General features: G+C 41.1%; 1 protein-coding gene across 1 annotated transcript in view; it reads left to right on the forward strand.

Annotated features, from left to right (window-relative positions):
• Positions 1-3,512: 3,512 nt before the first annotated feature.
• LOC148030502 (NAD(P)-binding Rossmann-fold superfamily protein) overlaps positions 3,513-21,268 on the forward strand; it is a 117,331-nt gene continuing 99,575 nt past the window's right edge. The window contains exons 1-5 of the mRNA XM_087686846.1: positions 3,513-3,694; positions 3,782-3,962; positions 4,047-4,135; positions 19,633-19,688; positions 19,806-19,861. Coding sequence (XP_087542972.1) covers positions 3,645-3,694; positions 3,782-3,962; positions 4,047-4,135; positions 19,633-19,688; positions 19,806-19,861 — 432 coding nt within the window. The 5' untranslated portion in view covers positions 3,513-3,644. The remainder of the gene's footprint in view (positions 3,695-3,781; positions 3,963-4,046; positions 4,136-19,632; positions 19,689-19,805; positions 19,862-21,268) is intronic.

Genomic DNA, 21,268 nt, shown 5'->3' on the forward strand with positions numbered 1-21,268 from the left:
TGTGGGCCATTTGGTAAGGGAAGGCCTCTTATCACTTCATCTTGCAAACACTTATTGATCATATGAAGGAGTAGGTCTATTATGAGAGCAAACAAGAATGGAGCCTATGGGAAACCTTGTGGTATTGATCTCCTTAGGGCAAAGGGAGGGGAAGCAAATCCATTGATGTTGATGGAGGTAGTGACCCCTTTGAAGAGCATGGCCACCATGTTGGAGAAGATAGGACCAAAGGGCATTGTAGATGGGCCCGGCCATGATAACCCCAACTCACTCGATCATAGGCCTTGTACTAGTCCATATTAATGAGGACAAAGTCAGTTTGCAAACTCATCACATGATCCATGGAGAGGATGAGATTGAGAACCACGTCATGAATGCGTCTTCCACACACAAAGCCAAACTGTTTCTCATGGATGATCCCTAAAAATAGATGCTTCACCTTGAGGGATAATGCTTTGACCAAGACCTTATAAGAAAAGTTAAGCATGCTAAGTGGACTCCAATTGGAGAGTTTGGGGCGATCCTATAATTTGGGAATCAAATTTATCATACCTTGGATCATGCTAGAAGGCATGACACTTGATCTCCTTATATAGTTCATCAGAGCAATCAAACCCTTACCACAAACCAACCAAAGATTTTGGAAAAGTTCAAGGGGCATGCCATGGTGACTTTCTAATCTTCATCACAAAGACCACCATCTTAAGCTCCTCTTCTGAGAATGGCCTATCCAGGGCAAGAGCCTTGTCCACCCCAATTAGAATTGATGTGCCATGCAATAAGTTCCTTAGTCTCTCTTGATAGTTAGGACACTTAGTTGGGTCACTTCCCACTATTGTAGCCAAGTGTTGCTAGAAAGCTTGTGTTATGGAATGTTCATTAGCGACCAGCATGCCCTCCTAGTTCATAATCTCCGTGATGGTTTCCTTCTTTTGTTTAGCCGTAAGCTTGGAAAGGAAGAATTTGTTAGGACCATCACCTTTTGTTTCCCATTGGCCCCTGAGTTGGATTTTAGCTCCTTTTGACTACATTCCCTTCCTCTCCTTTCAGGAATTCCTCCGTATTCTTGAGGCATTGTTGCATGATCTCATCACCCCAAGAGTGCCAAGAGAACAACTAGTGCAGCACTCCTTGCATGGGCGACATCAAGAATTTGTTGTCTCCTGCTTGAATCTCTCTTTCTACCATGCTCCTAGTTGGTAATGGAAGCCACAATCTCCTAACATTTAAGCCATGCAAAGTCACGTGTTAATGGTGTCTCTAGCTTGCTCCCATGCCTCAAACATTCGTCCTATGAAGGACTTGTTAGCAAGGAAGGACACATTAAATCAAAAGGGGTTCGCCCATTATTTGTAGCCATGCTAGCACAATCTCGAAAGAGAGTAGTATCGGTGCATGATTCGATGTCGCATATTCATTCAATGCTTCATACTTACAACCTTTGTTGATCCACCAAGCTCCTTATGAAGCATATAACCTATCGAGCTTGCTCCCCTCCACATGTGGCCCACATGTTTATTGTGCCACATAAACTCCAAATTTTCATCCTTAGAGCAAAGTGTTGCCATGTTCTTTGGATTGCATGTAGTACTAAATTTGGCCTAAGCTTCTTTTTCTTCCTCGATTAGAGGTCCAGTGTTGTGGGATTAGTCTCCTTCTTGCATGGTCATATTCTAATCACTTGCAATTAGAGCATCTCCACCTCGGAGCTTGTCTTGCAAGAAGTCCCAAAGTTTGGCATGTGCCATAGAAGTATTAGGTGCATACATAGAGCAAACAAGGAAGTTCTCTCAGCATACTTGGATCCTAACTGCAACAAAGATACCATCTCTTGTAGTGTAGATGAGGGTTGGTTTAAAATATGTCCTTATGAGAAGCATGGTACCTCCTTTTCCCCTTGAAGCACAGCCAAAGTGCATGATGAAGCCATCGATAGAGAATGCCTTACATGCTTCTTTGTGGAGTTTAATTTCCTGTAGAGCAATGAAGTGCAGTTTGTGCCTTATGATGAGCCCATGCATGATTTTCTTCTACAAATTCGACATAAATCCCTTGACATTCCAAGAGGATTTTTGGAGGATAGTGCTATCCCTACATTACATTGGAGATGGTTCATCCACATATGTTTGACTGCTAATGAGCACATAGTAATTTTGGTCCACCAATGGAGCGCGGGCTTGCTTTTTGAGTGATGGATTCTTGTTGCTTTTCTTCCCATTTGCCTTGCTACCACCAGTTGCCTTTAGGGTCAAGTATAGGATCCTTAAAGGTTTGTTTTGTTGGAGTTGATGTTGTCGAGGGTTCCTTCATAGGATTGCCAATTGCTTGGGAACCTTTCTTTTGCTCATCTTTCTTCTTCTTAGTTTCCTTGCTATCTTCTTTTGGGGGGAGAGGGGGAAGGAGTGTTTGATTTGCTTGGGCAAATGAGCAAAATGCCTAGTCCCTCTACACACATAACATGCATCAAGGAAGGGGGAAAACTTGACAGAAAGAAGGATTTCCATCCCCTTGGGATCTAGGAGTTGCAAGTACTCAAGTGGCTCATTGCGCCAATCCTAGAGAATGCATGCTTTGGTATTTGGCTTGATAAGACCCCAAGAGGTCGCCATTGTAGGTACATACAACACCTTATCTAGTGTTGCTGCGATGGTGGGTACTTCGTCCACCAACCAAGGGAGGATATTAGAGAGTTTGAATCATACTAAGCATTCATGGGATAGAACTTCATTTGGTGAGAGTGAAGATGATTAAGGCAATGCATATACAACATTCTCCCTATAACCCATGAAGAAGCCAAGATCCAATCTTGTTTTGCTTTAGTGGCAAGCATGGCCTAATAAAAACCCTTCCCCACAAACTTGAATTGGACCAAAGTGGCCTTGCCTTGATAGGTCGTGTTGAACCACCTGTAGAAATCATCCTCCAATGGGGGGTGACCCACGAAATATAGGTAAACTTCTGTAGTGACCAAAGAGGCACATCTATGACATACAAGATCAAACGAGAGAGTTAATGTTGCCTTATGCACTCGTGAACCCTTTTGAGCTTTCGATCTATAGGTCACATCATGCCTCTCCTGGTCTCTCTTTAGCGCATGCTCTACCTTAGCCATATCCACATCGTTATCATTATTGTTCCTTGGAGCTTGCTTGTAATCTAAGACAAGCATATGCTCATTGGGCATCTCCTCAATCCTTGTTGCTACTAGCCTACATGCATGTTTCAACTCCACGTGGCATTGTCTGACGACTTGAATACACTAGTGATGCCACATTAGTCCACGATGGTTTGGAGTGGTGGTTTGTTGTCATGTTGTTAGTGTAGTTAATTGTCTTAGTAGCCCCTTAACTTCGTAACGTTTCTCTCCTTGCTTCCTTTATTGAACTCCCGAAATACATGACTTAACTGAAGTTAAAGAGGGTAAATATTTTGCGACAGACACCACCTTGTCAATGTACCATTCTATAAAGGGCAATGCTAGCAAAAAAAAGAGAACTTTGTTATGATTTAATTTAATTATTATTAGGAAAACCAAGAACAGCAACACGTAGAACTCACGGGAGACGTTGTGGACACCTCGTCACTGCGCCTCACTCCCTCAACAACCAGAAGGAAAGGACGGAAGGCAAGAAGGACGGGCAAGCATGGCTATGGCGGGAGCTCTGCGGCGATGGCAGCACCTCGCATCCAGCAGGTACTTCAGTTCAGCAATTCCGCCTTCTCGTTAGGAATGCTCTTGCAGCCTCTTGACTAGGTGCATGCGGTGAACTCCACACTATAGTCAATTTGTACGGCTTACAAGATCCTGTACCATATCCTCTACTGGCAAAGATGTCGATGCGTCAGCATCATCATCTGCGTCGGCACCACCGGTATCGTCGGTTTCACCACCATTGGGCAGACCTGAAAGAGAAACGACATCGACGGGGAACGCAGATACGAAGCCTCAGGAAAGAAACAAGGTGACGTTCTTAGCTCGTGTGCATCCCTCCGAGCAAATCATTACCAGTTGCTGTCCTAGGCCTGATCTGTTTTGTTGCTTGCAGCTGCTTGTCTTGGGTGGCAGCGGGTTTGTGGGTTCACGTGTCTGCAAAGAAGCCCTGGACAGAGGACTTCCGGTAATGAGCCTCAGCAGGTAACATTGAATGGGATTGTAATTTGTGGCTCGAGTCAGTACTAACGCTGTACATTTCAACTATTACTATCAAAATTTAAGGGTAGGGCCTATTTTTCTAAGTTTGAGATCAAAATGATCGGCGCAAATCGATGCTTGTGGATGTTCGCACACTTCAGATGTGAGAACTTCTTCAAACCTCTCCCTCACCAGTATAGAATATTCAAAGAATTGTTCATCACGTGACCAAGAATTCTAAGACTTATTGCACGTATCACCCCTCTCTTACCAACACTACAAATCTGTTCCATTTACTCACGTGTATACTGTACACAGAAGCCCACAGAAGTACATTTGCTTTTTGTGAAGTATTTTTTGAAAAGTGTACAAAAGGCATCAACCAATATCTTTTAAGTACAAACAATCAAACAAGGATTGTTGTAGGGATGTACAAAAGAAACTGAGGGTGTGAAAAGTGGGGAACATTGAAAACTTGATGGTTCTTGTTTTATAAAGATGGTCCTCAAAGCCCAAAACTAGGTTACTATGATACTTGCTATTGATTCACTCACTTAGTTAGACAACGAGAAGTTCTTAGAGAAGCATGTGGAAGGAAATTTACTCCTAGAAGATGTCTAGTAAGGCACTAGCAGACAATACTACAATGTTGAGAACTAGTTACTACATAGTATTTATATCTAAAACAATGAGCCAATGCAATGCAATTGCTATGATATACTTGATGGGGAGGTTGCCCAACATGCATCTGCAAAAAAACAAAACCTAAGGGTTTGACAATCCAAAGTTTGTTGAACTACAGTTCTATCATTGAAGTGATTTAGAGATATGGCAAAGGTGATTCCCAATTCTTGATTGGTGGATGCAAGGGCAATTTGTGTAACTCATATGTAGCCATTCAATGTTAAGGAAGTAACGTGACCTCATATTCATGTTTATAATCTTACTTGTTTTCATATGATTCTCTTCTTTGTCTTGCTATTCTCTATGTGAACCATTTCATTATTACAAGTTCACATGTTACCAAAATAGATGTCTCCTGTAGTATTAGTGGTGCACCACTTTGAGATAATTGACATGGGTTAGTTACGTTATTGTCTTGGTATGGAAATCGTATAGGATGAGCATGGGATCTGTCTTTCCTAACTCCATTACCGATTGTATCCTTGCCACTAACACCCTTGGTTCGAAATATCGTATACTTGATGTTGGTTCAAGAGTCATTGATACCACCAGATTCTATTGTTGGTTGGGTGGGTCCTTTACCTTGCCAACATGAGTCTAGACATCCCATTCTTCATTAGTATCTTGAGTTAGTTCTCCACGTTCCCCTCCTAGAATCATGGGTAGACCAATATGCAAATGGTTTTTTATATTTGAGGCACTTCATACCTACTATTCACCACTACAAAGACACTACTTTATTGGGCTATGAAGTCGTCCATTGACACTAGAAGATCCCATGAAGGATATTGCTTTACCTTTGGCTGGAGACTTAACTATTGGTGGAGCTGAAAGCGGCCTAAGTCCATAGGTGCATTCCTAGAGGTAACGTTTGTGCCTTTTGTGATGTTGCCTCGAAGCTCTCATTGCTTCATCAACTTGTTCAATTAGGAGATAGGAGATGGATACATCCATTGTCATCTAGTCCCATAGTAAGAGTTCAATTGCTTTGGGATGGAACCCAATCTTCTGTTCGAGTACTAAGCATGTAGGGGTTGATTTTCATCTTGTATGTGAGTGGATGGAGTTGTGGCCCTCAGATTGGAGTATGTCTGCATGTGGGACAATGTTGTTAGATGGCCATATCTAGGCACTATTCTTGAAGAGCCTTGCTAATTTATTGTACATAGTTGGAGTTGGACCACCATGATTCCCTTCATTCATACATACAATGTTTGTAGCCTCTTAGCTCATTTGCATTCTCATTCTCAAACTTCTATTACTGTTGAGAGTTTAAGTCCAACAGCATTTTTGCAGCCTGTTTGGGATATTTTTGAGGGGGCCCTAAGTTTTGGCCCTTGGTATTTATTTAGGTGTTCATTTGCTTGGCTTGTGTACTTGATCATTCGATTTATTTATAAGACTAGTTGTGAGGTTTTGCCCTATTCAAGGGCTCCCCCATTTTACAATCCATGAGTTCTCAATTTAGTTCTTTGCTTCTAGCTTGCATACTTCTCGTATTCTCCTCTTTCCATTGTCCATGCCTCTACATCTCTATTTCCATCAAGGGTAAATTGTTTAGAAGTATGGTAGTTTTCTCAAATGGTTCCCCTTGGTGGAACAAGTGGTGGTTGGTGGGTTTTCCATGGTTGTTGTGGAGATGCCCAATGGCCTATCTATGGCAACACTTTCTCTTGTTTGTCATCGTGACTATGGCCTTTGTCTTCTTCCTCTCCCTTGACTTTCTTAGTAGGCACTTACCACAAGTGCCAAATGGTGTTGGTTTGTGGTACAAGGTGGTGGACCATGATTGAGGAGTTTCTCAAATAGGGCAGCGCATGCATTCCATGATTATTGAGGAGTTTCTCAAATAGGGCAGCGCATGCATTCCATGATTATGGATCCCATAGAGTGTGGAGCACACTTGGGGTTGGATTGTGCAATGTGGGCACTACCATTTCACAGCCCTATTTCCCATCTATATTCCACCAAGTTCGAGAAATTGTTTGCCGTTTTTCTCTTATTTTCTTGGAGTACCTGTGTCTTAGGAGATATTCACTTTATAGGATTATATCCTTGGCAATATTAGTTCCTTATGCAAGGACAAATTGTCGATAATATTACCAAAGTGTATGTTAAAATAGATCATGCAAAACATATATGGATACTCTTAATATTTATGTGGCAAAAGGTTTCCTTATAGTTTGGTGAGGCTTCAGGAATAAGTAATGGATAAAATACTGTTTGGTTTGAAGTTGTCAAATGTTGACTCCATTACAATCTAAAGGCTCTTTGAAGTCGCTTTTATTACTTGGCATTTAAAAAAAAAGCCTAGGGTGTATGCCTTTGCTACATAATGGAGGCATCTAAAGATAAATAAGCGGTTAGACATCTTGATTATCCAATAGCGTGGAATGCTTCAAGGAAAATATGCAATTGAAGGGTCAAGTAGAAGCTTAAAGACAAATTGGTATGTTGAAGCAAACAATGGCTATTACACGTGCCATTGAGAATTGTATAACCATTTTTGATGCTTTTGATGTGAAATGATTGTAGATTGTATGCTTCTATATTTGTTACCATGGATTAATTTGAAGAGACCACCTTAATAGACATCAAATATGGATCGTTAAAGGAAATAAAATTGCATTTACCATGTTCCGATGCGAATGCTTAGTCTCCTCCTTTGAAGGAAAAAGAGAATGGTAAAGTCCGAACCTCACAAAGATCCTTCTAGCATTACTTCTAGTAAAAAAAAAAGGTTTCGTACCTTTCGCCAGAAACTATGACAGTTGTTTCCCAAAGGCTAAGGATACAAGATGCTTGCCCAAATCACACCCATCCACACCTAAGAAAATTTTACCAGCATCAAAGTTGAACCCATTGCCAATTCCCAAACCAATCTTAGCCTGTTTTGGTAGTGTTAGTGCCACTCCAAGGAGGATGAGAGGGGATCTTTCTTAGGGAGGTAGTGCAGTTTCTCCACTTGTGGTATTTGTGTTCATTAGTGGTTGGCCACTAGTGGAGTGGATCTTGGATCTCCCCCTCAGTCAGTACCTCATGGCATCTTTGATTGGTTCAATTATTACCTTCCTCTAGACTAGTTTTGCTAGAAACTCAAACATATAGATGACAATTGTTTCCTAAAGGCTAAGGATATTAGACACACGCCCAAATCTGCACCATCCACACCTAAGAAAATGTAACCACATTAAAATTGAATCCATTGCCAATTCTTGAACCAACCTTAGCCCCTTTTGGTAGCGGTCGTGCCACTCCAAGGAGGATGAGAGGGGATCTTTCTTAGGGAGGTAGTGCAGTTTCTCCACTTGTGGTATTTGTGTTCATCAGTGGTTGGCCACTAGTGCGGTGGATCCTAGATCTCCCCCTCAGTCAGTGTCTCAGCATCTTTGATTGGTTTGGTTATTATCTTCCCCTAGGCTAGTTTTCTAGGTGTCATAGGTCATTCTTAGGAATGATAGGCTAGTTATAGTTAGACTCCATTTCCCTTTAGGCTTAGCCACGCTTTTACTTTTCCAAGTCTTTTTGTTGCACATCTAGTCACCTACCTTTCATTCACCTCATTGCAAATAACACTCACTTAGCTTTCTTTTTCACATAGCATAGTATCCAAAGCATCTCAATGAAACATTTGGTATGCACGTTTCTTTTTGATCCTTTCATACTAGGTTTTATATTTTAGTTCAAGACTAACATTGTAGCCCGCTCTTCTAGTTAGGGGATGTTAGGTCTTCCCTCTTCATCTATTTGCCTGGTGGACTGCTATTTTGTGCTTCTTGACTAGTGTGGAGCCCTCTCTTGAGGTTGAGATTTGGGCTTGTTGTTGAGCTAGAAATGCATTAGCTTGACTTAAAGAGCCACAAAACACACTTATTAATGAAGAAACCTTCTTGCTTTAAAAAGAAACACGATCCTAAAGAGTTATTAGGTCCCACATGCAAAACCCTAATTTGGGTGCCCCAAACTTTCTATAAATAGATATGCAGTCCATCACTCTCCCTCAATCTCGTTTTTGCAAGTTTCAAGAGCAATATCTTTGTTGCCCACACCTCGCTCGGGGAGCACATTGTGGTTAGAGCTTCCCACAGCCATTTGCTACCATCTGACGCTTGATTTCAGCTTTTGCCTTCACTTTGCAGCTATCGCCTGGTACCTTGGACTTGTTGCCTACAATTAGATTGTTGCATTTAATGCTGTCGTCATCATCTGGTGCTGTTGCCATAAGTCTGGAGCTGCCGCCTTGACATTGTCTCTCCTCCACAGGTTGCGTTTACAATTTTTGGTTGCTACCCTTTCTCTCCTCTGTCTGTTGCATTTTTATCTAACAGCAATTGCCTAGTTTTTCTCTCCTTAGATACTTGCGTTTTTAGTCTTTCTCTCTCTTGCATTGCCGTTTGCATCAAATCCAATATTCCTTGGCTGCGTTTGCCGATGTTCGACACATAGAGGCTGCCCTTTGTTTCGGGATCCCTTCGGAGTACGAAACACTTAATAGCTCATAACCTATGCCTTGATTCCAAAGATACGAGAGTTCGAGGTTTAGTATTCATTGCATAGTGTATTTGCTGCATGAGCATTGTATATTTAATATTCATTCACTTCATTATTCATCGTGTTCATTGTCTTTGAGTTACTCTAACCCTAACCCTAACTGTGTTATGTGTTTATCAGTTAGTGCTTTGTGGTATGATTGGTTTTGTGTTTTCTATGTTTAGAGCATTTCTTCACACGGTATCAAATGTAGGTACTCTCTAAGAAACCTTGGCCTTTGATGGTAAATCTCATTTGCAAAAGTAGGAACAACAGAAGGGTTAGATGACTTTGAACAGATTCACAACACTGCTCTAGTCTCCACAACCAAACATGGACAGAAACAATTAGGAGTGGGCCTCTTAGCTTGCTATTGCTCGATCTGACAGAGAACCCCTTAGACTACCATGGAGTCCACAAATCATATCAAATTTTTGTTGCTGAGTATGATCTCATCCTTATGCATAGGGCACAACAGGAGGCTGAAGGAGTAGTTGATCTTTATGGCCACCCGTGTATGTCAAGGAGTAGTTGATCTTTATGGCCACTCGTGTATGCACATGGTTTGCTGCTATGTATTTTACAGAACCTCTTACTTGGATGCTTTTACACAGATATTTGGGCTTTTATTGGAGCTTGATTCTTGCAGGTTTATTTGCCACCTGCCGTTCTTGGCTGGACATGTATGTCAGTACATGGTATGAGACAGTGCAAAGTTATGTATACTCCTATGTTTCGGGGATGCTTGTGCATTTATGGCTCCGAGGCATGCTTATGCTTTCATGGCTGTGAGCTACAGTGGTTGGATATGTCATGCTTTTGTTTGCTAGGCTTGTCCGTGTGGGAGCTTTTGCATTCGTGGTGGTTGATGCCTTTGTGTTCTCCCCTTCTGAAGTTTCGAATCATGGAGTGAATGTGATACAAGGGAACAAGGGTGCCGTAGCACAAGGAAGATGATGAAGACAGCCACGAACCACGAACCACAATGTCCTCCTGAAGGGGTGTGAGGGTAGTGGAGAGGCTGGTGAGAAGAGGTGACGGACTGAATGAATCAGCCGTGAGGAATGAATGAGAGTGGCCTATAAATAGGCACAGTCAATCTAGGATGGCGCCCCTTTTTGGGGCTGCAAACCCTAAATGCAAAACGCAGAAACGCAAAAACGTAAACTGCGGGTGAAGGGTTTCTCAACACTCCCTCTCAGGCCCAAAAAGGGGCTCTAGTTGCATCTTCTTTGTGGGGGCCACAGGGCAAGGGCAAAGAAAACTCAAATCAAAATCAAAATCAAAATAGGGCTAGTAAATCCTATGGAACCACTCAATCTTCTTTTAAACTTGGATGACAGAATGCACCTAAGAAGAATAGATATTGTCAACATTGTTAAAAGGCTGGCTATTATGACGATGAGTGTCGACCTAAGGCAAGAGGCACGTAGCCAAAATCCAAGAATTAGACCCTTGCATCGAGTAACCCCCTACAAGGGAAGCAGGGTGGTGGCAACCCCTAGAAGGGGCATTGGCGAGGCCGCGGACCCACACTACCATTGTTTAGTTTTCACAGTCGGTGAACTACTCAACTCCAGAGGGTTTGTCTGACTGGTTTGTAGAGTTCCACATCGTCTCTTTAGAGACATTGGATGCAAGTCTTGTTCACATCTGCGAGTTGCCTCCTGATGAGGTAATTGCAGAGGTCCACTCGTCACAACTGAGCTTCTTAGCACGTGTTTGTCTTGTGGATAGCGGAGTTACCCATCACATGACTCTTATAGTAGACATTTTTATTTTTGGAGTCCTTGTAGTCAAGAGTGTCCATGTAGGAAACAACTCCTTGGTCAATATTTAGGCCTAGGGTCCTGTCAGTTTTCCCATTGACTTGGGCCCAGATCTTAGTTTGCTTGATGATATTTATCATGTCCCCTAGCTTGGGGTGAACTTGTTGTCTAGTTGAGGTCTTAGACTCTCTGATTGATTTAGTGATTGCTCGAGGCAAGGTACAATCTAATGGCCTTTACCACATATCACATATTCTTACCGAGTCTATTGTTGATGATTCGGAGTTCTATTGCTTCCATGCCTTAGTCACTATTCGGGAACCCATAGGCTCTGAGCATCTTTTGCATTTTCACTTAGGATATTTGGGCTATAACTCTCTTTATGAGCTGTCATGTCAGTGGATGGTTGAGGACCTTCCATGCCTAAAACTATCTTAAAAAATTTGTAAAGCATGTTAGCTAGATAAGTAGTATCGTACACCCTTTCCTTAGCAGTCTATCTCCTCTACATTCGAGATGACAGACTTAGGCTTGTTCTCTTATTTCTTGGGAATGGAGATTATTAGAATTGAGAGAAGTATCTTTTTGCTATAGCTGATGGACTAGTATTACATCGATCAGACACGACCAGTGGCCATGCCTTTAGATCCCATTGTCCATCTGCAGAAGGATATCTCGGGGGAGTCTTTTAATACTCACATCTATCATTCTGTTGTAGGGAAATCACTTTGGTTGATTTATACCAGGCTAGATCCTGCATTCTCAGTTAGTTTGCCTAGTCAGTATCTTAATGTACTAGAATGTCTCATTGGATTGCTTTTCTTCGTATGTTAAGATATTTAAGGTGTACCTATAATTATAGACAAACTTATGGTCATGGTATATGCTTGCAGGGATATATTGATTTGATTGGGCGGGAGATCGTGACACCCGGCGTTCCCATGGAGTTTATCTCTATACCTTGGGTATAGCATGTATCTCTTGGGCTAGCTGGAAGCAAGAGATTGTGGTGGTTTCCACGGCCAAGGCAGAGTATTGGGTTTTCTTTGATGGTACTATAGAGGCCATCTATTTGAGGAACTTGTTGGCCGTACTACAGTTTCCTTGTGAGTCTTCTGCAGTTGTCTATTGGGACAATCAAAGTGCTATTGCCCTTGCGGACAATCCTATCATTATCCCATGGACACAGCATGTGGCAATTTATTTTCATTTTACCCGAGAGTAAGTTGAGCTAGGCACTATACGTCTAGAGTTTGTGCTTGTAGAAATTTTGACCAAGATGATCAGCCAGTCGGTTCTCCAATACCTTCTATCAAGGATTGGCTTGGGTATATCCTCCTCTACTTCAAATTGATGGGGAGAGAGTGCTTTCCTTTTACTTCTCCTTTCAGTTTGAGAGAGAGCGGTTTCTTTCTCTTGAAAGTGACAGTGATGATGCATACAGTTTTTTTACTTTCAGGCACTTATTTATTTTGTATTGTATATTATGGACATTTGTAACTTCATCTGCTTTGTTAGGATGGTATGATTGTAGGACGCTTGGGCAAGTGAGCAATTCCTTTGTGAGGATACTGCCCAAGTAGCACCATTGCATCACATTCTACATAAGCATGAATACTTGTATCTTCCTTTGCATTACCCCATGTATCGGCATTCTGTTAATGTAAACATGCATTTGTGCGCATTTATCCCTTTTCGGTCACCCTTGGAGTGGTCGACTCCGGATCCACCATACTTGTAGCATTGCACATGTCTCCAAAGTCTTTTTTTCTCCTATGCTCGTATGTTGGTTTTGCTTGTTTTGCTTGCTTACCTCTCTTGCTTAGCAGCTAAGAAACGCGTTTCTTTGAGTTTGAAACTTACGAAATGTTTCTTAAAGTACGAAACATTTCTAAGAGTTAAAAAATGTGGGTTTTTTTTTTTTGGTGAGTTGGAACCCAAAACATGGTTTTTTTGACAAAAACTATTGGGCAATGTTAAACATGGTGATGATGATGTGCAATGACTCGTGAGGACTCAAGATTTTGGATGAGAGGCTGATTTTTTTGTGATTTTGTTTAGTTGTTGGACTTTGTCAATCTAGTATCTATTCTTGTCTTGAGAGTTGAATATTATACAACTTTAGTCTCATTTATGAGTTATTTATGATATATTATGATCAGGCGAAAAATGACTTGCCAGACATTTTAGTGCTTGGTGATGTTGTCTCAAGTAGTTAATATTAATTGCATTGACCTAGCCATCAATATGGATGGGGATTTTTAATCATGCCAAATTTTATAGAAATGAAAAATAATACTCACAAAGTAAAACTAATATTAAAAATTGATTTTTTTTTGAAAATTAGTTAAAAAATCGGTGATTGAAATTAGATACTAGCCATTCACACACATGTGCTAAGGCCTTTCTGTCACTTATTAAATAATTGTGTAGGGTTCTCTTCTTAGATTTTAATACAAAATGAGTTGTACTTTGTTTTAATTTGATTTTCTAAGGAGTTATGTTTCAATGGGGTTGTTATCTCCTTTTTCATGATTTTTGACTTGAGCTAGGAAGCTACATCTAGGTATTTGATCTTCGGTCGTGTACCTAGTGCCTTTGAGCCATGCTAGCTTTTGGTTAGCTCATGCACACACCACCCCACCCCTACCCCCCTGAAACACCATGTCCTATTTTGAGTCCTTAAGCTTGTTGGTAGACCATGTCATGACCATTTGCATGCTGCATCTCTCATTTATGTATCGCCTTCTTAGACTCTATTGTACAAGATTAGCCACTACCTATGTAGAGGTAAGACCTTCTCATGTCCTCTTCTCTTATGTTTCATGTCATGGATTTAATCACCCATGACTCTAAGGGAGGTTTGTTAGTTATTTTCGTGGTCTCTCGTGTGTGGATACACATTGTTGTAAGAGCGTGTGTTTAGATGTGAACGCCTTTTACACTATCTAGCATTAAATAAGGATCAAAGGTTTGGTGGAAACACTAGGCTGATATAATGAGGACCTAGATCTTGTACTTTTATCTCACTTATCATTATCAATCTACTCTTTTAGTTTACATACTTGCAAGAGCTCTCTCTCTCTCTCAAACTTCATGGAGTTCCATCTACCCTAACTATGCATCCTTCGTGAACTCCTTTCCCAACATTATAGTGGAGTTTGAGCTCAATGCAAAGCCCTGAGAGGCAGGGCAAGAGAGCACAATGAGAGACAAGTTTCAAACATGAATACACTGTACTAGACCATATCATCATGATTAGAGCCATTATTGAGGAGCTCGAGATGAGGATCTACTAGTGTGTTGTGGATTTTCACAAAGTGTTTGATATAATACCTTGCACATGTATCATATAGAGATTATAGAATATTGGGTTATAGAGGGTATACAACGGGACATTTATACACTATATAAGGCTAGAAGTTTCAAAGCAAGGAGCTGACCGAAGAAGGGAAGTGAAAGTGCTACAAGATCAGCTGGAAGCAGAGGATTGATAGTACCATAGGAGTGAAATAGGAATGCTTGCTTTCACTCATGTTGTTTTGCTTATATATAGATGTGATGACATTGTTCTCATTTCAGATTCACTAGAGGGATTGCTATGCCACCTGGATACTTTGTGAAACCAATCTTCTCTCCGTAGAGGGGTGGTAATAACTTGATTATAGCTTAATTACAACAAGTAATACTTAATAAAATGCTGAAACACAAACATTTGCCAATCAATCTTGGACATTGGACACCTTGTTGGCCCCAAAACTGGTGCCCTTTCGGTATTTCTTTATCTTTAATTGCAATTGAATTTGAATATAATGGGATTCTTTCAATTCCCTTTGCAATCCAAAAGCCCCTTGTTGTCAATAATGACTAGTAAGTCTTGAAATTGATTTGCCCCTTGATTTGCTCGAGCAATTGGCCTTCATTGACTCCTTGGGAAATGAAATTTGCCCCAAATTTGAATGTTGGTTGGTCCCTTACTTGAATCTTGCTGAAAATTAATTCTCAGCCATGAAAATTCAAGTCTTGAGGCTTTAATCTCTTGGCACACTTCTCAAGGTTGCTGTCAAACCTTAATTTCTGCTGTAAATTAGGGTTTACAATAGAGAAAAATACAAATTCTCAGCCTCGAGGGATTAGAATGCTGAGATCTTTGGAGCAAGGTTGGGAAATGGCTAGAGAATTAGAGAGAGTGTTGAATAGAGAGAAAATTTAGACCGATTGTGAGAAATTGGAAGAAATTAGCTATTGCTCTATGCAGACAGCCATGAAAGTTGTCTCCATTGATGGAACACACCGAATTTGATGTTTATTTAGCTGAAACAACCCTCAAACTGTTGTCACCTACTTCTGTAGTCTCTTCAAGGCATGTCATCAGCTTTGGAGGGGGGGTCTCTTGCTGGCTGGAAATGGCTTGTTAATTGTTGTAGTAGCTATGACAGCCTTCTCTCTATCTCTCTCAGCTTGCACAAGGCTGGAATGAACCTGTATGTCTGTCCGTCTCTCTCTCTCCCCCCAGTCTCAAAAACGTCTTTCCTACTTGGATGGGCAAGTTTTGCCAAGTGGCAACCTTCTAATCCCATTTTCCAGCATTATCTACATTATTAAATTTAAACAATTAATTTAATAATTATTTTAGTGCCCAAAAAATTAGATTGACCAACCAACAATTAAATTAGCTAGGCCAATCGTCTTCCAAGTATTCTTGAATATTTTAGCCCGTGGATTGATATTAAGTACCATTAAATGCCAAATCCCTAGTGTCACCAATTGACACATATGGCTAATAAAATGTCTTAGGCCAATTTTTGGCACCAGATACCACCTAGTATCTATGCAACATTACTGAGATAACTTTTGCCTTCGACATCCACTGATTTCCTCAGGTCCTTGGCGTGTAAATAGAAATAATCTTAGTTGCACTTCATGTGTGCAACACCTACTTAAACATTTGATTAAAAATTAATCTAAATGTTAAGCAAAGCAGCAAAATTTCACGTCCTTGTGACACTTTGTATACCTTTTGTGGGTACAAAACCTCGTATTGAGCAGGAAGATCAAAACCATGGTCTTTAACTATTGAACAATATAGGGGCTATGGGCTTGTTTGATTCCCATACCATCTCAACAGTACAAATCAAAACACAATTTATTTTCTCAGCCTGTCATTTGTAGAGGTCCATTTGACATGCTGTTATGCCACACTAGGAGCACTTGAGATCAATGTGCCCACATACAATTCTAGGAGCCTTTCTCCAAACTATGGTTGTTTAACACCCTAGTCACACCTGCACTATTGTAACTTGTATGAAATAGATATATGGTGCCAATAGCTTGTATCATAAGTGCCCAAGCCTACTTGTTGATTATACTAGAGCAGATAGAGTCTATTGTGATGGCTGGGATAGCATGAAGAGGCCATTGATCATGATGATAGTACGTATGATTAGGAGTAATCCCTTCACCCCACAGCTGATTGTTAGAGTAGAGCTGCAAGCAACATATAATCACGGAGACACTCTCTATAGTAGTGACTTTTACTATGGGAGCTCCCATGTTAGAGGCATTCGCCTCATTTAGACTTCTAGGAGTAGAGGGTGAGAAGGATTGGTAGTTTAGTCAGATGACTATTTTGATGATCCTACATGGCTTAGGTATTGATCATCTTCCACCTTTTGACTACCATCTTGATTACATTGCACTATGTCTCATCCGATTAAAGCCTCAACCAAGTGATCAAAGCTGATATCCTAAGAATTGAGATAGAGAGGATGTTTACCTACCCACCACTCCCTCTAGGATCGTTGGTGGAGCTCCACCGGAGTCAATTCTTGTGCCTCTATGATATTGGATTCGCTCTTTGACTACAATATGTGGACACCCATATCTCCAATGATGTATAGGGGCTGCTATTTATGGAGATAGAAAAATGAACAAATACTCTAGAAGAGGATAGGATTTGCTATCTCTGAAGATGTATAGTACACTACGATTTAAGAGAATGGTATTGCTACCCCTTTCACAATGGCTTTGGGCCTTTCTGTTGTGTTGGAGTAGGAGGAATAGAGATGCCTAGGTCTCTTCCTATTGGAGGTTCAGAGGTGCCGCAAAACACTATTCCAATATAGGAGGCCAACTCACCAAGGGGGACCCGCATAGAGAGTAGTGACAATCTTTTTCCATAGATCAGCCCCTATAGATACTAGTAGCGTAGTAGAGACAACCATTTCACTATGTTGAGCACCATGACCTTGCCTAGTCAAGACCATGATTGAGGAGATTGCACCACAGTTAGATAAAGGCCATCATTGCAAGATACCAGAGACTCACCACCAAGCCCATAAGTTGAGTGGTTAGGGGCTGCATCATAGCTGACATCATGCACAGATCTTGAGATCAAGTATAGCCCCGAACATTCTACACATGCAGCTCTAGATGTGCCTTGCACCTTTCTAGTCTTCAGTTCCTTAAATACTAGTGTTAGATTAGGACGACTTTTTCATTCTATTGATGAGACGACACTAGATACGCATGTTCTCTAGCATTATCTCATTGTACACTTATTTTTAGCATTGTCTTATAGCCACTTATTTTATTGTCATCTCCACTTAATTGATGAGATGACATCAGAGATGGATGTACTCTGGATTGTTTCATAGGCCACATTGGCTTTATGTTAATGCTGATATTTCTTTCTTTTTTTGTCTCTTCCCTCCTCATACAGTTCTTTTGCTGTATAGCAGAACTTGGTGAGTAGTGGGTACTCATCCATTTTGTTTTTCCCTACAATTAGTTACTGCATAACATAAAAAAGTCATCCTAAAACTATATTTAATGATGCAGTTGAGGATGCAAGTGCTTAACCCTGTTCTTTGTTGTCGATCTATTCTCATGCACAAAAGAAGTTTTTTTTGTCTCATCAAAGAGATCATCTATCCTCTTTGACAATTGATCCATGTCCTCTTTGCGTGCTCTACATCCCCTGCTATTGTGTCGCTCCTTGGTGGTGCTGTGGGGTTCCTTGTGGTTACTGGTTGGTGTTTTGGTCCCCTTCATCCTCTCTCTCTCTCTCTCTCTCAAATACATATGAACGTGGCATTGTTTCAGGCTTAGATGGCAGGGAGGCCCGGTGGTCTCCCTTGACTGAGAGTTCCAGATTCACACACTAGGTTTTAGAGGGAAGCTTATCAAATACCTATATGATAAAATTTGCATAAAGCATAAGCATAGTACCCTGTGCTAGCCTCAATGTAATGGTATGAATGAGTGATCAATAGTCAGTTCATCTTAATGATCACCAAATCTATGAAGGGTTATGGTACCACATGGGATTTGGATCTTTTGGGAGTTTTGTGGGCCTTTGTCAGATAAAGTCTCTAAAGGTACACCATACTTACAGCATATGTCTTCATAGATAAAGGTGGAGACCTCATTCTCATCGACTTGTCGAACAGCGTGAGCTTCTGCTCATTTGGATAAGTAATCCACTACGGTTAGAACTTAACTTTTGCGCCTTACAATCATTGGCAATGGATGAATGGTCATGAAGGAATATTATGCAAAGGATCCATAGGTGCTGTTAGTGTTGAAGATGGAGGCATACTGCTCCTGGAGGGCCATGATTGATGGAGAGGGGAAGGATGTCAATGCCTTTGTTGGTGATTGATTTGGAGAGTCAGGCAGAGACATTAGAAGTTAATATGTGTGCACTCTTGCAAGAACTAGCAGTCATGGTGAGTTAGGTGTTTTAGGCACCTAGCTTTGATTCTATAGAGATATGTGATACTGGAGTGCTTAAGGAGCAGAAGGCTGTCCAAGAGCCAGTCTTTGGGAGCAGGCTGAGGGATGCTGAAGGAGAGTCTTGTCCTCCAGGATGGATCCCAGCACAGCAAACCATTGTAACTTGGTGCTAGATGTGAAGATGGTGTCTCCAAGGCTGAGGAGTTCAACCAGCAAAAAGAAGTAGAACAGATGATGGCTGAAACAGGAATGACAGCAACCCGGATGCAGTTGACCAGCAGTAGGAGTGCTGGATGGCAAAACACAGCTTTCCGGGGAGACATCGAGCTGGAGCAGCAGGTCACCAGGCTGAAACACAGTAGGAATTGATGTGGTTACAGGGCTGGCACTGATGAAGGCTGGGCAGTAGGACAGCAGGCCGATGCCAAACATAGGAATTGCAGGTTGTGATGACAATAGATCAGGGATCAAGATAATGGACATGGATCAAGATGATGATTATAGATCAGGGATCAAGATAATTGTCAGGCATTGGTGCCCTTCTATAGAACTTTTTGAGCCTTTTGTCCTACTGAAATTTCTGAAGTTCCCCATTTAGTTGAAGGATGTCTATTTATTCTCTCTATCTCTTTGTCTCCCCCCCCATGGCAGCTTGGATTTTCTATATTCATCTTTATCTAGCACTGAATATCCTTGATCAGGGGTGTATTGATTGTTTTTTAGCTGTAAAGGGTGGTTTCATGCTTCAAGCTAATCATATGGCCAGCATGTGCATTGTAGATCTGGTAAACCAGTAGTGAAAGAGAGTTGGACATCAAATGTCACTTGGATCCAAGGTCAGTTTTTCAAGATCTATCTTTAGGAGCTTAAACTATACAAAACAAAAATGGCACATCTAACATATGTGTGCAGCTTGGAATCTCAGATTGTGCTTTTGGCCCTTGGATCTGCAGGAAATTTGTTTGCACCAGAGCAATGGAAATCATATTTGGACGAAGTCTCAGCTGTGGTATGCTTCTACCCTCTTAGCTGGTTAACTTGCTCTGGATCACATTTGAGGAGCAATAACAAGCGCCGCCCTCAATAGTGGTGAATGTGCAAAGTGAAATTAGTATCATATATTGCGGGCAAACTTGGAAAGCTGCAGAAGAAATTGTTATAACCCTACTGGGGTATAGAGTGCCATGATTAGAGATGCTGTTTATTACCTCATTTCTAATATGTAATAATATTTTTTCATTGCATCAACATTTTTGGCAAAGTTTTGAAATTTGAAAGGAAATATCAAGCTATATGAGCTTTAAGATGAGTAAAATATGCTGGAGCAATTAAATCTACCAGGTTGCAGGAGCTTGCTTAAGGCTCTACAATGCTTCCATAAATCTGCAGACTTACATACCACTAAGCTTATCGAACAAGCTGATAGAGCATCCAACCAAAGCTAGCAGCCATGCCAGTGACACACCTGATAGTAATAGTGTGTAAGTGGGAACCAACGTCTCATATGCCTTTATCCTGAGCATAAGCCTTCTAACTTTAAACTCGAGTCTATGACTTGGACAATTACTTTGTGTCAGTAGGTTATCCGTTAACAAGGTGATGTCCACTGAGTCTGAAGCACTCCTTTTTTGAATGGTCTGGAGGTAAACTCCTACTGATGGTCATCCTGTGCCTCTCCTCATTGCAACATTCTTTGATGAACTCCCCTTGTTTGTTCTTGCAAAGCCTCATCTTGGGACTGTATTTGGACTCTTGAAATGGTTGTCCCTTTCTTAAAATCAATGGGCTGAAAATCAGGTTGTTTCAGGCTGGAATTGATCTCCCACATGTAAAGGCTTGAATGTAGCCTTATTTTGAGCTACTGTTGATTCATGAACTGGCCGATGTGAAAGACCTTTCACAGTCGTTAGCAGAGTTGCAGACTGAGTGCATTTCATTGGGTTGAGCAGAAGTCTTCAGGAAAGGTTTTTCTTACTGAGTAAAATCTCTTTGTAGCTGATTGCTAAAGTGGTTCCTCTTCAACATACACCAATTTCCTAAGGTCTATGAGGTATATTACATTGATGCTTTATGCCTTTTTTCAACATGTAAGCACTGAATGCATGAGAACTGTCATCCTGCTGCATTATCCTGTGCTTCTCAAAACAGACAGCAAGAAGCAGATAGACAAATTTCTTTGTGCATTCTGCATTGTGTGAACTGGTGTGCCACTTGCAATATGGGGTGTCCCCACTTTGATATCCTTCTGTGCCTGCAACAGCCAACCCAGCACTCTAGTAGATTATTGAACAGCAGTACGCTGGTGATTTTAAAACATTCTTAGCCTGAAATAAGAGGACTGAATCTGCAGTCATGGCACTATCTACACAGGAGGATCCTGTATATAAATTCATCTCACTTTGGATGTGTGCATGTT

This window comes from Lygodium microphyllum, chromosome 10 (assembly GCF_053477565.2).
Source record: "Lygodium microphyllum isolate KBCC chromosome 10, Lygodium_microphyllum_v1.1.10, whole genome shotgun sequence".
NCBI lineage: Eukaryota > Viridiplantae > Streptophyta > Polypodiopsida > Schizaeales > Lygodiaceae > Lygodium > Lygodium microphyllum.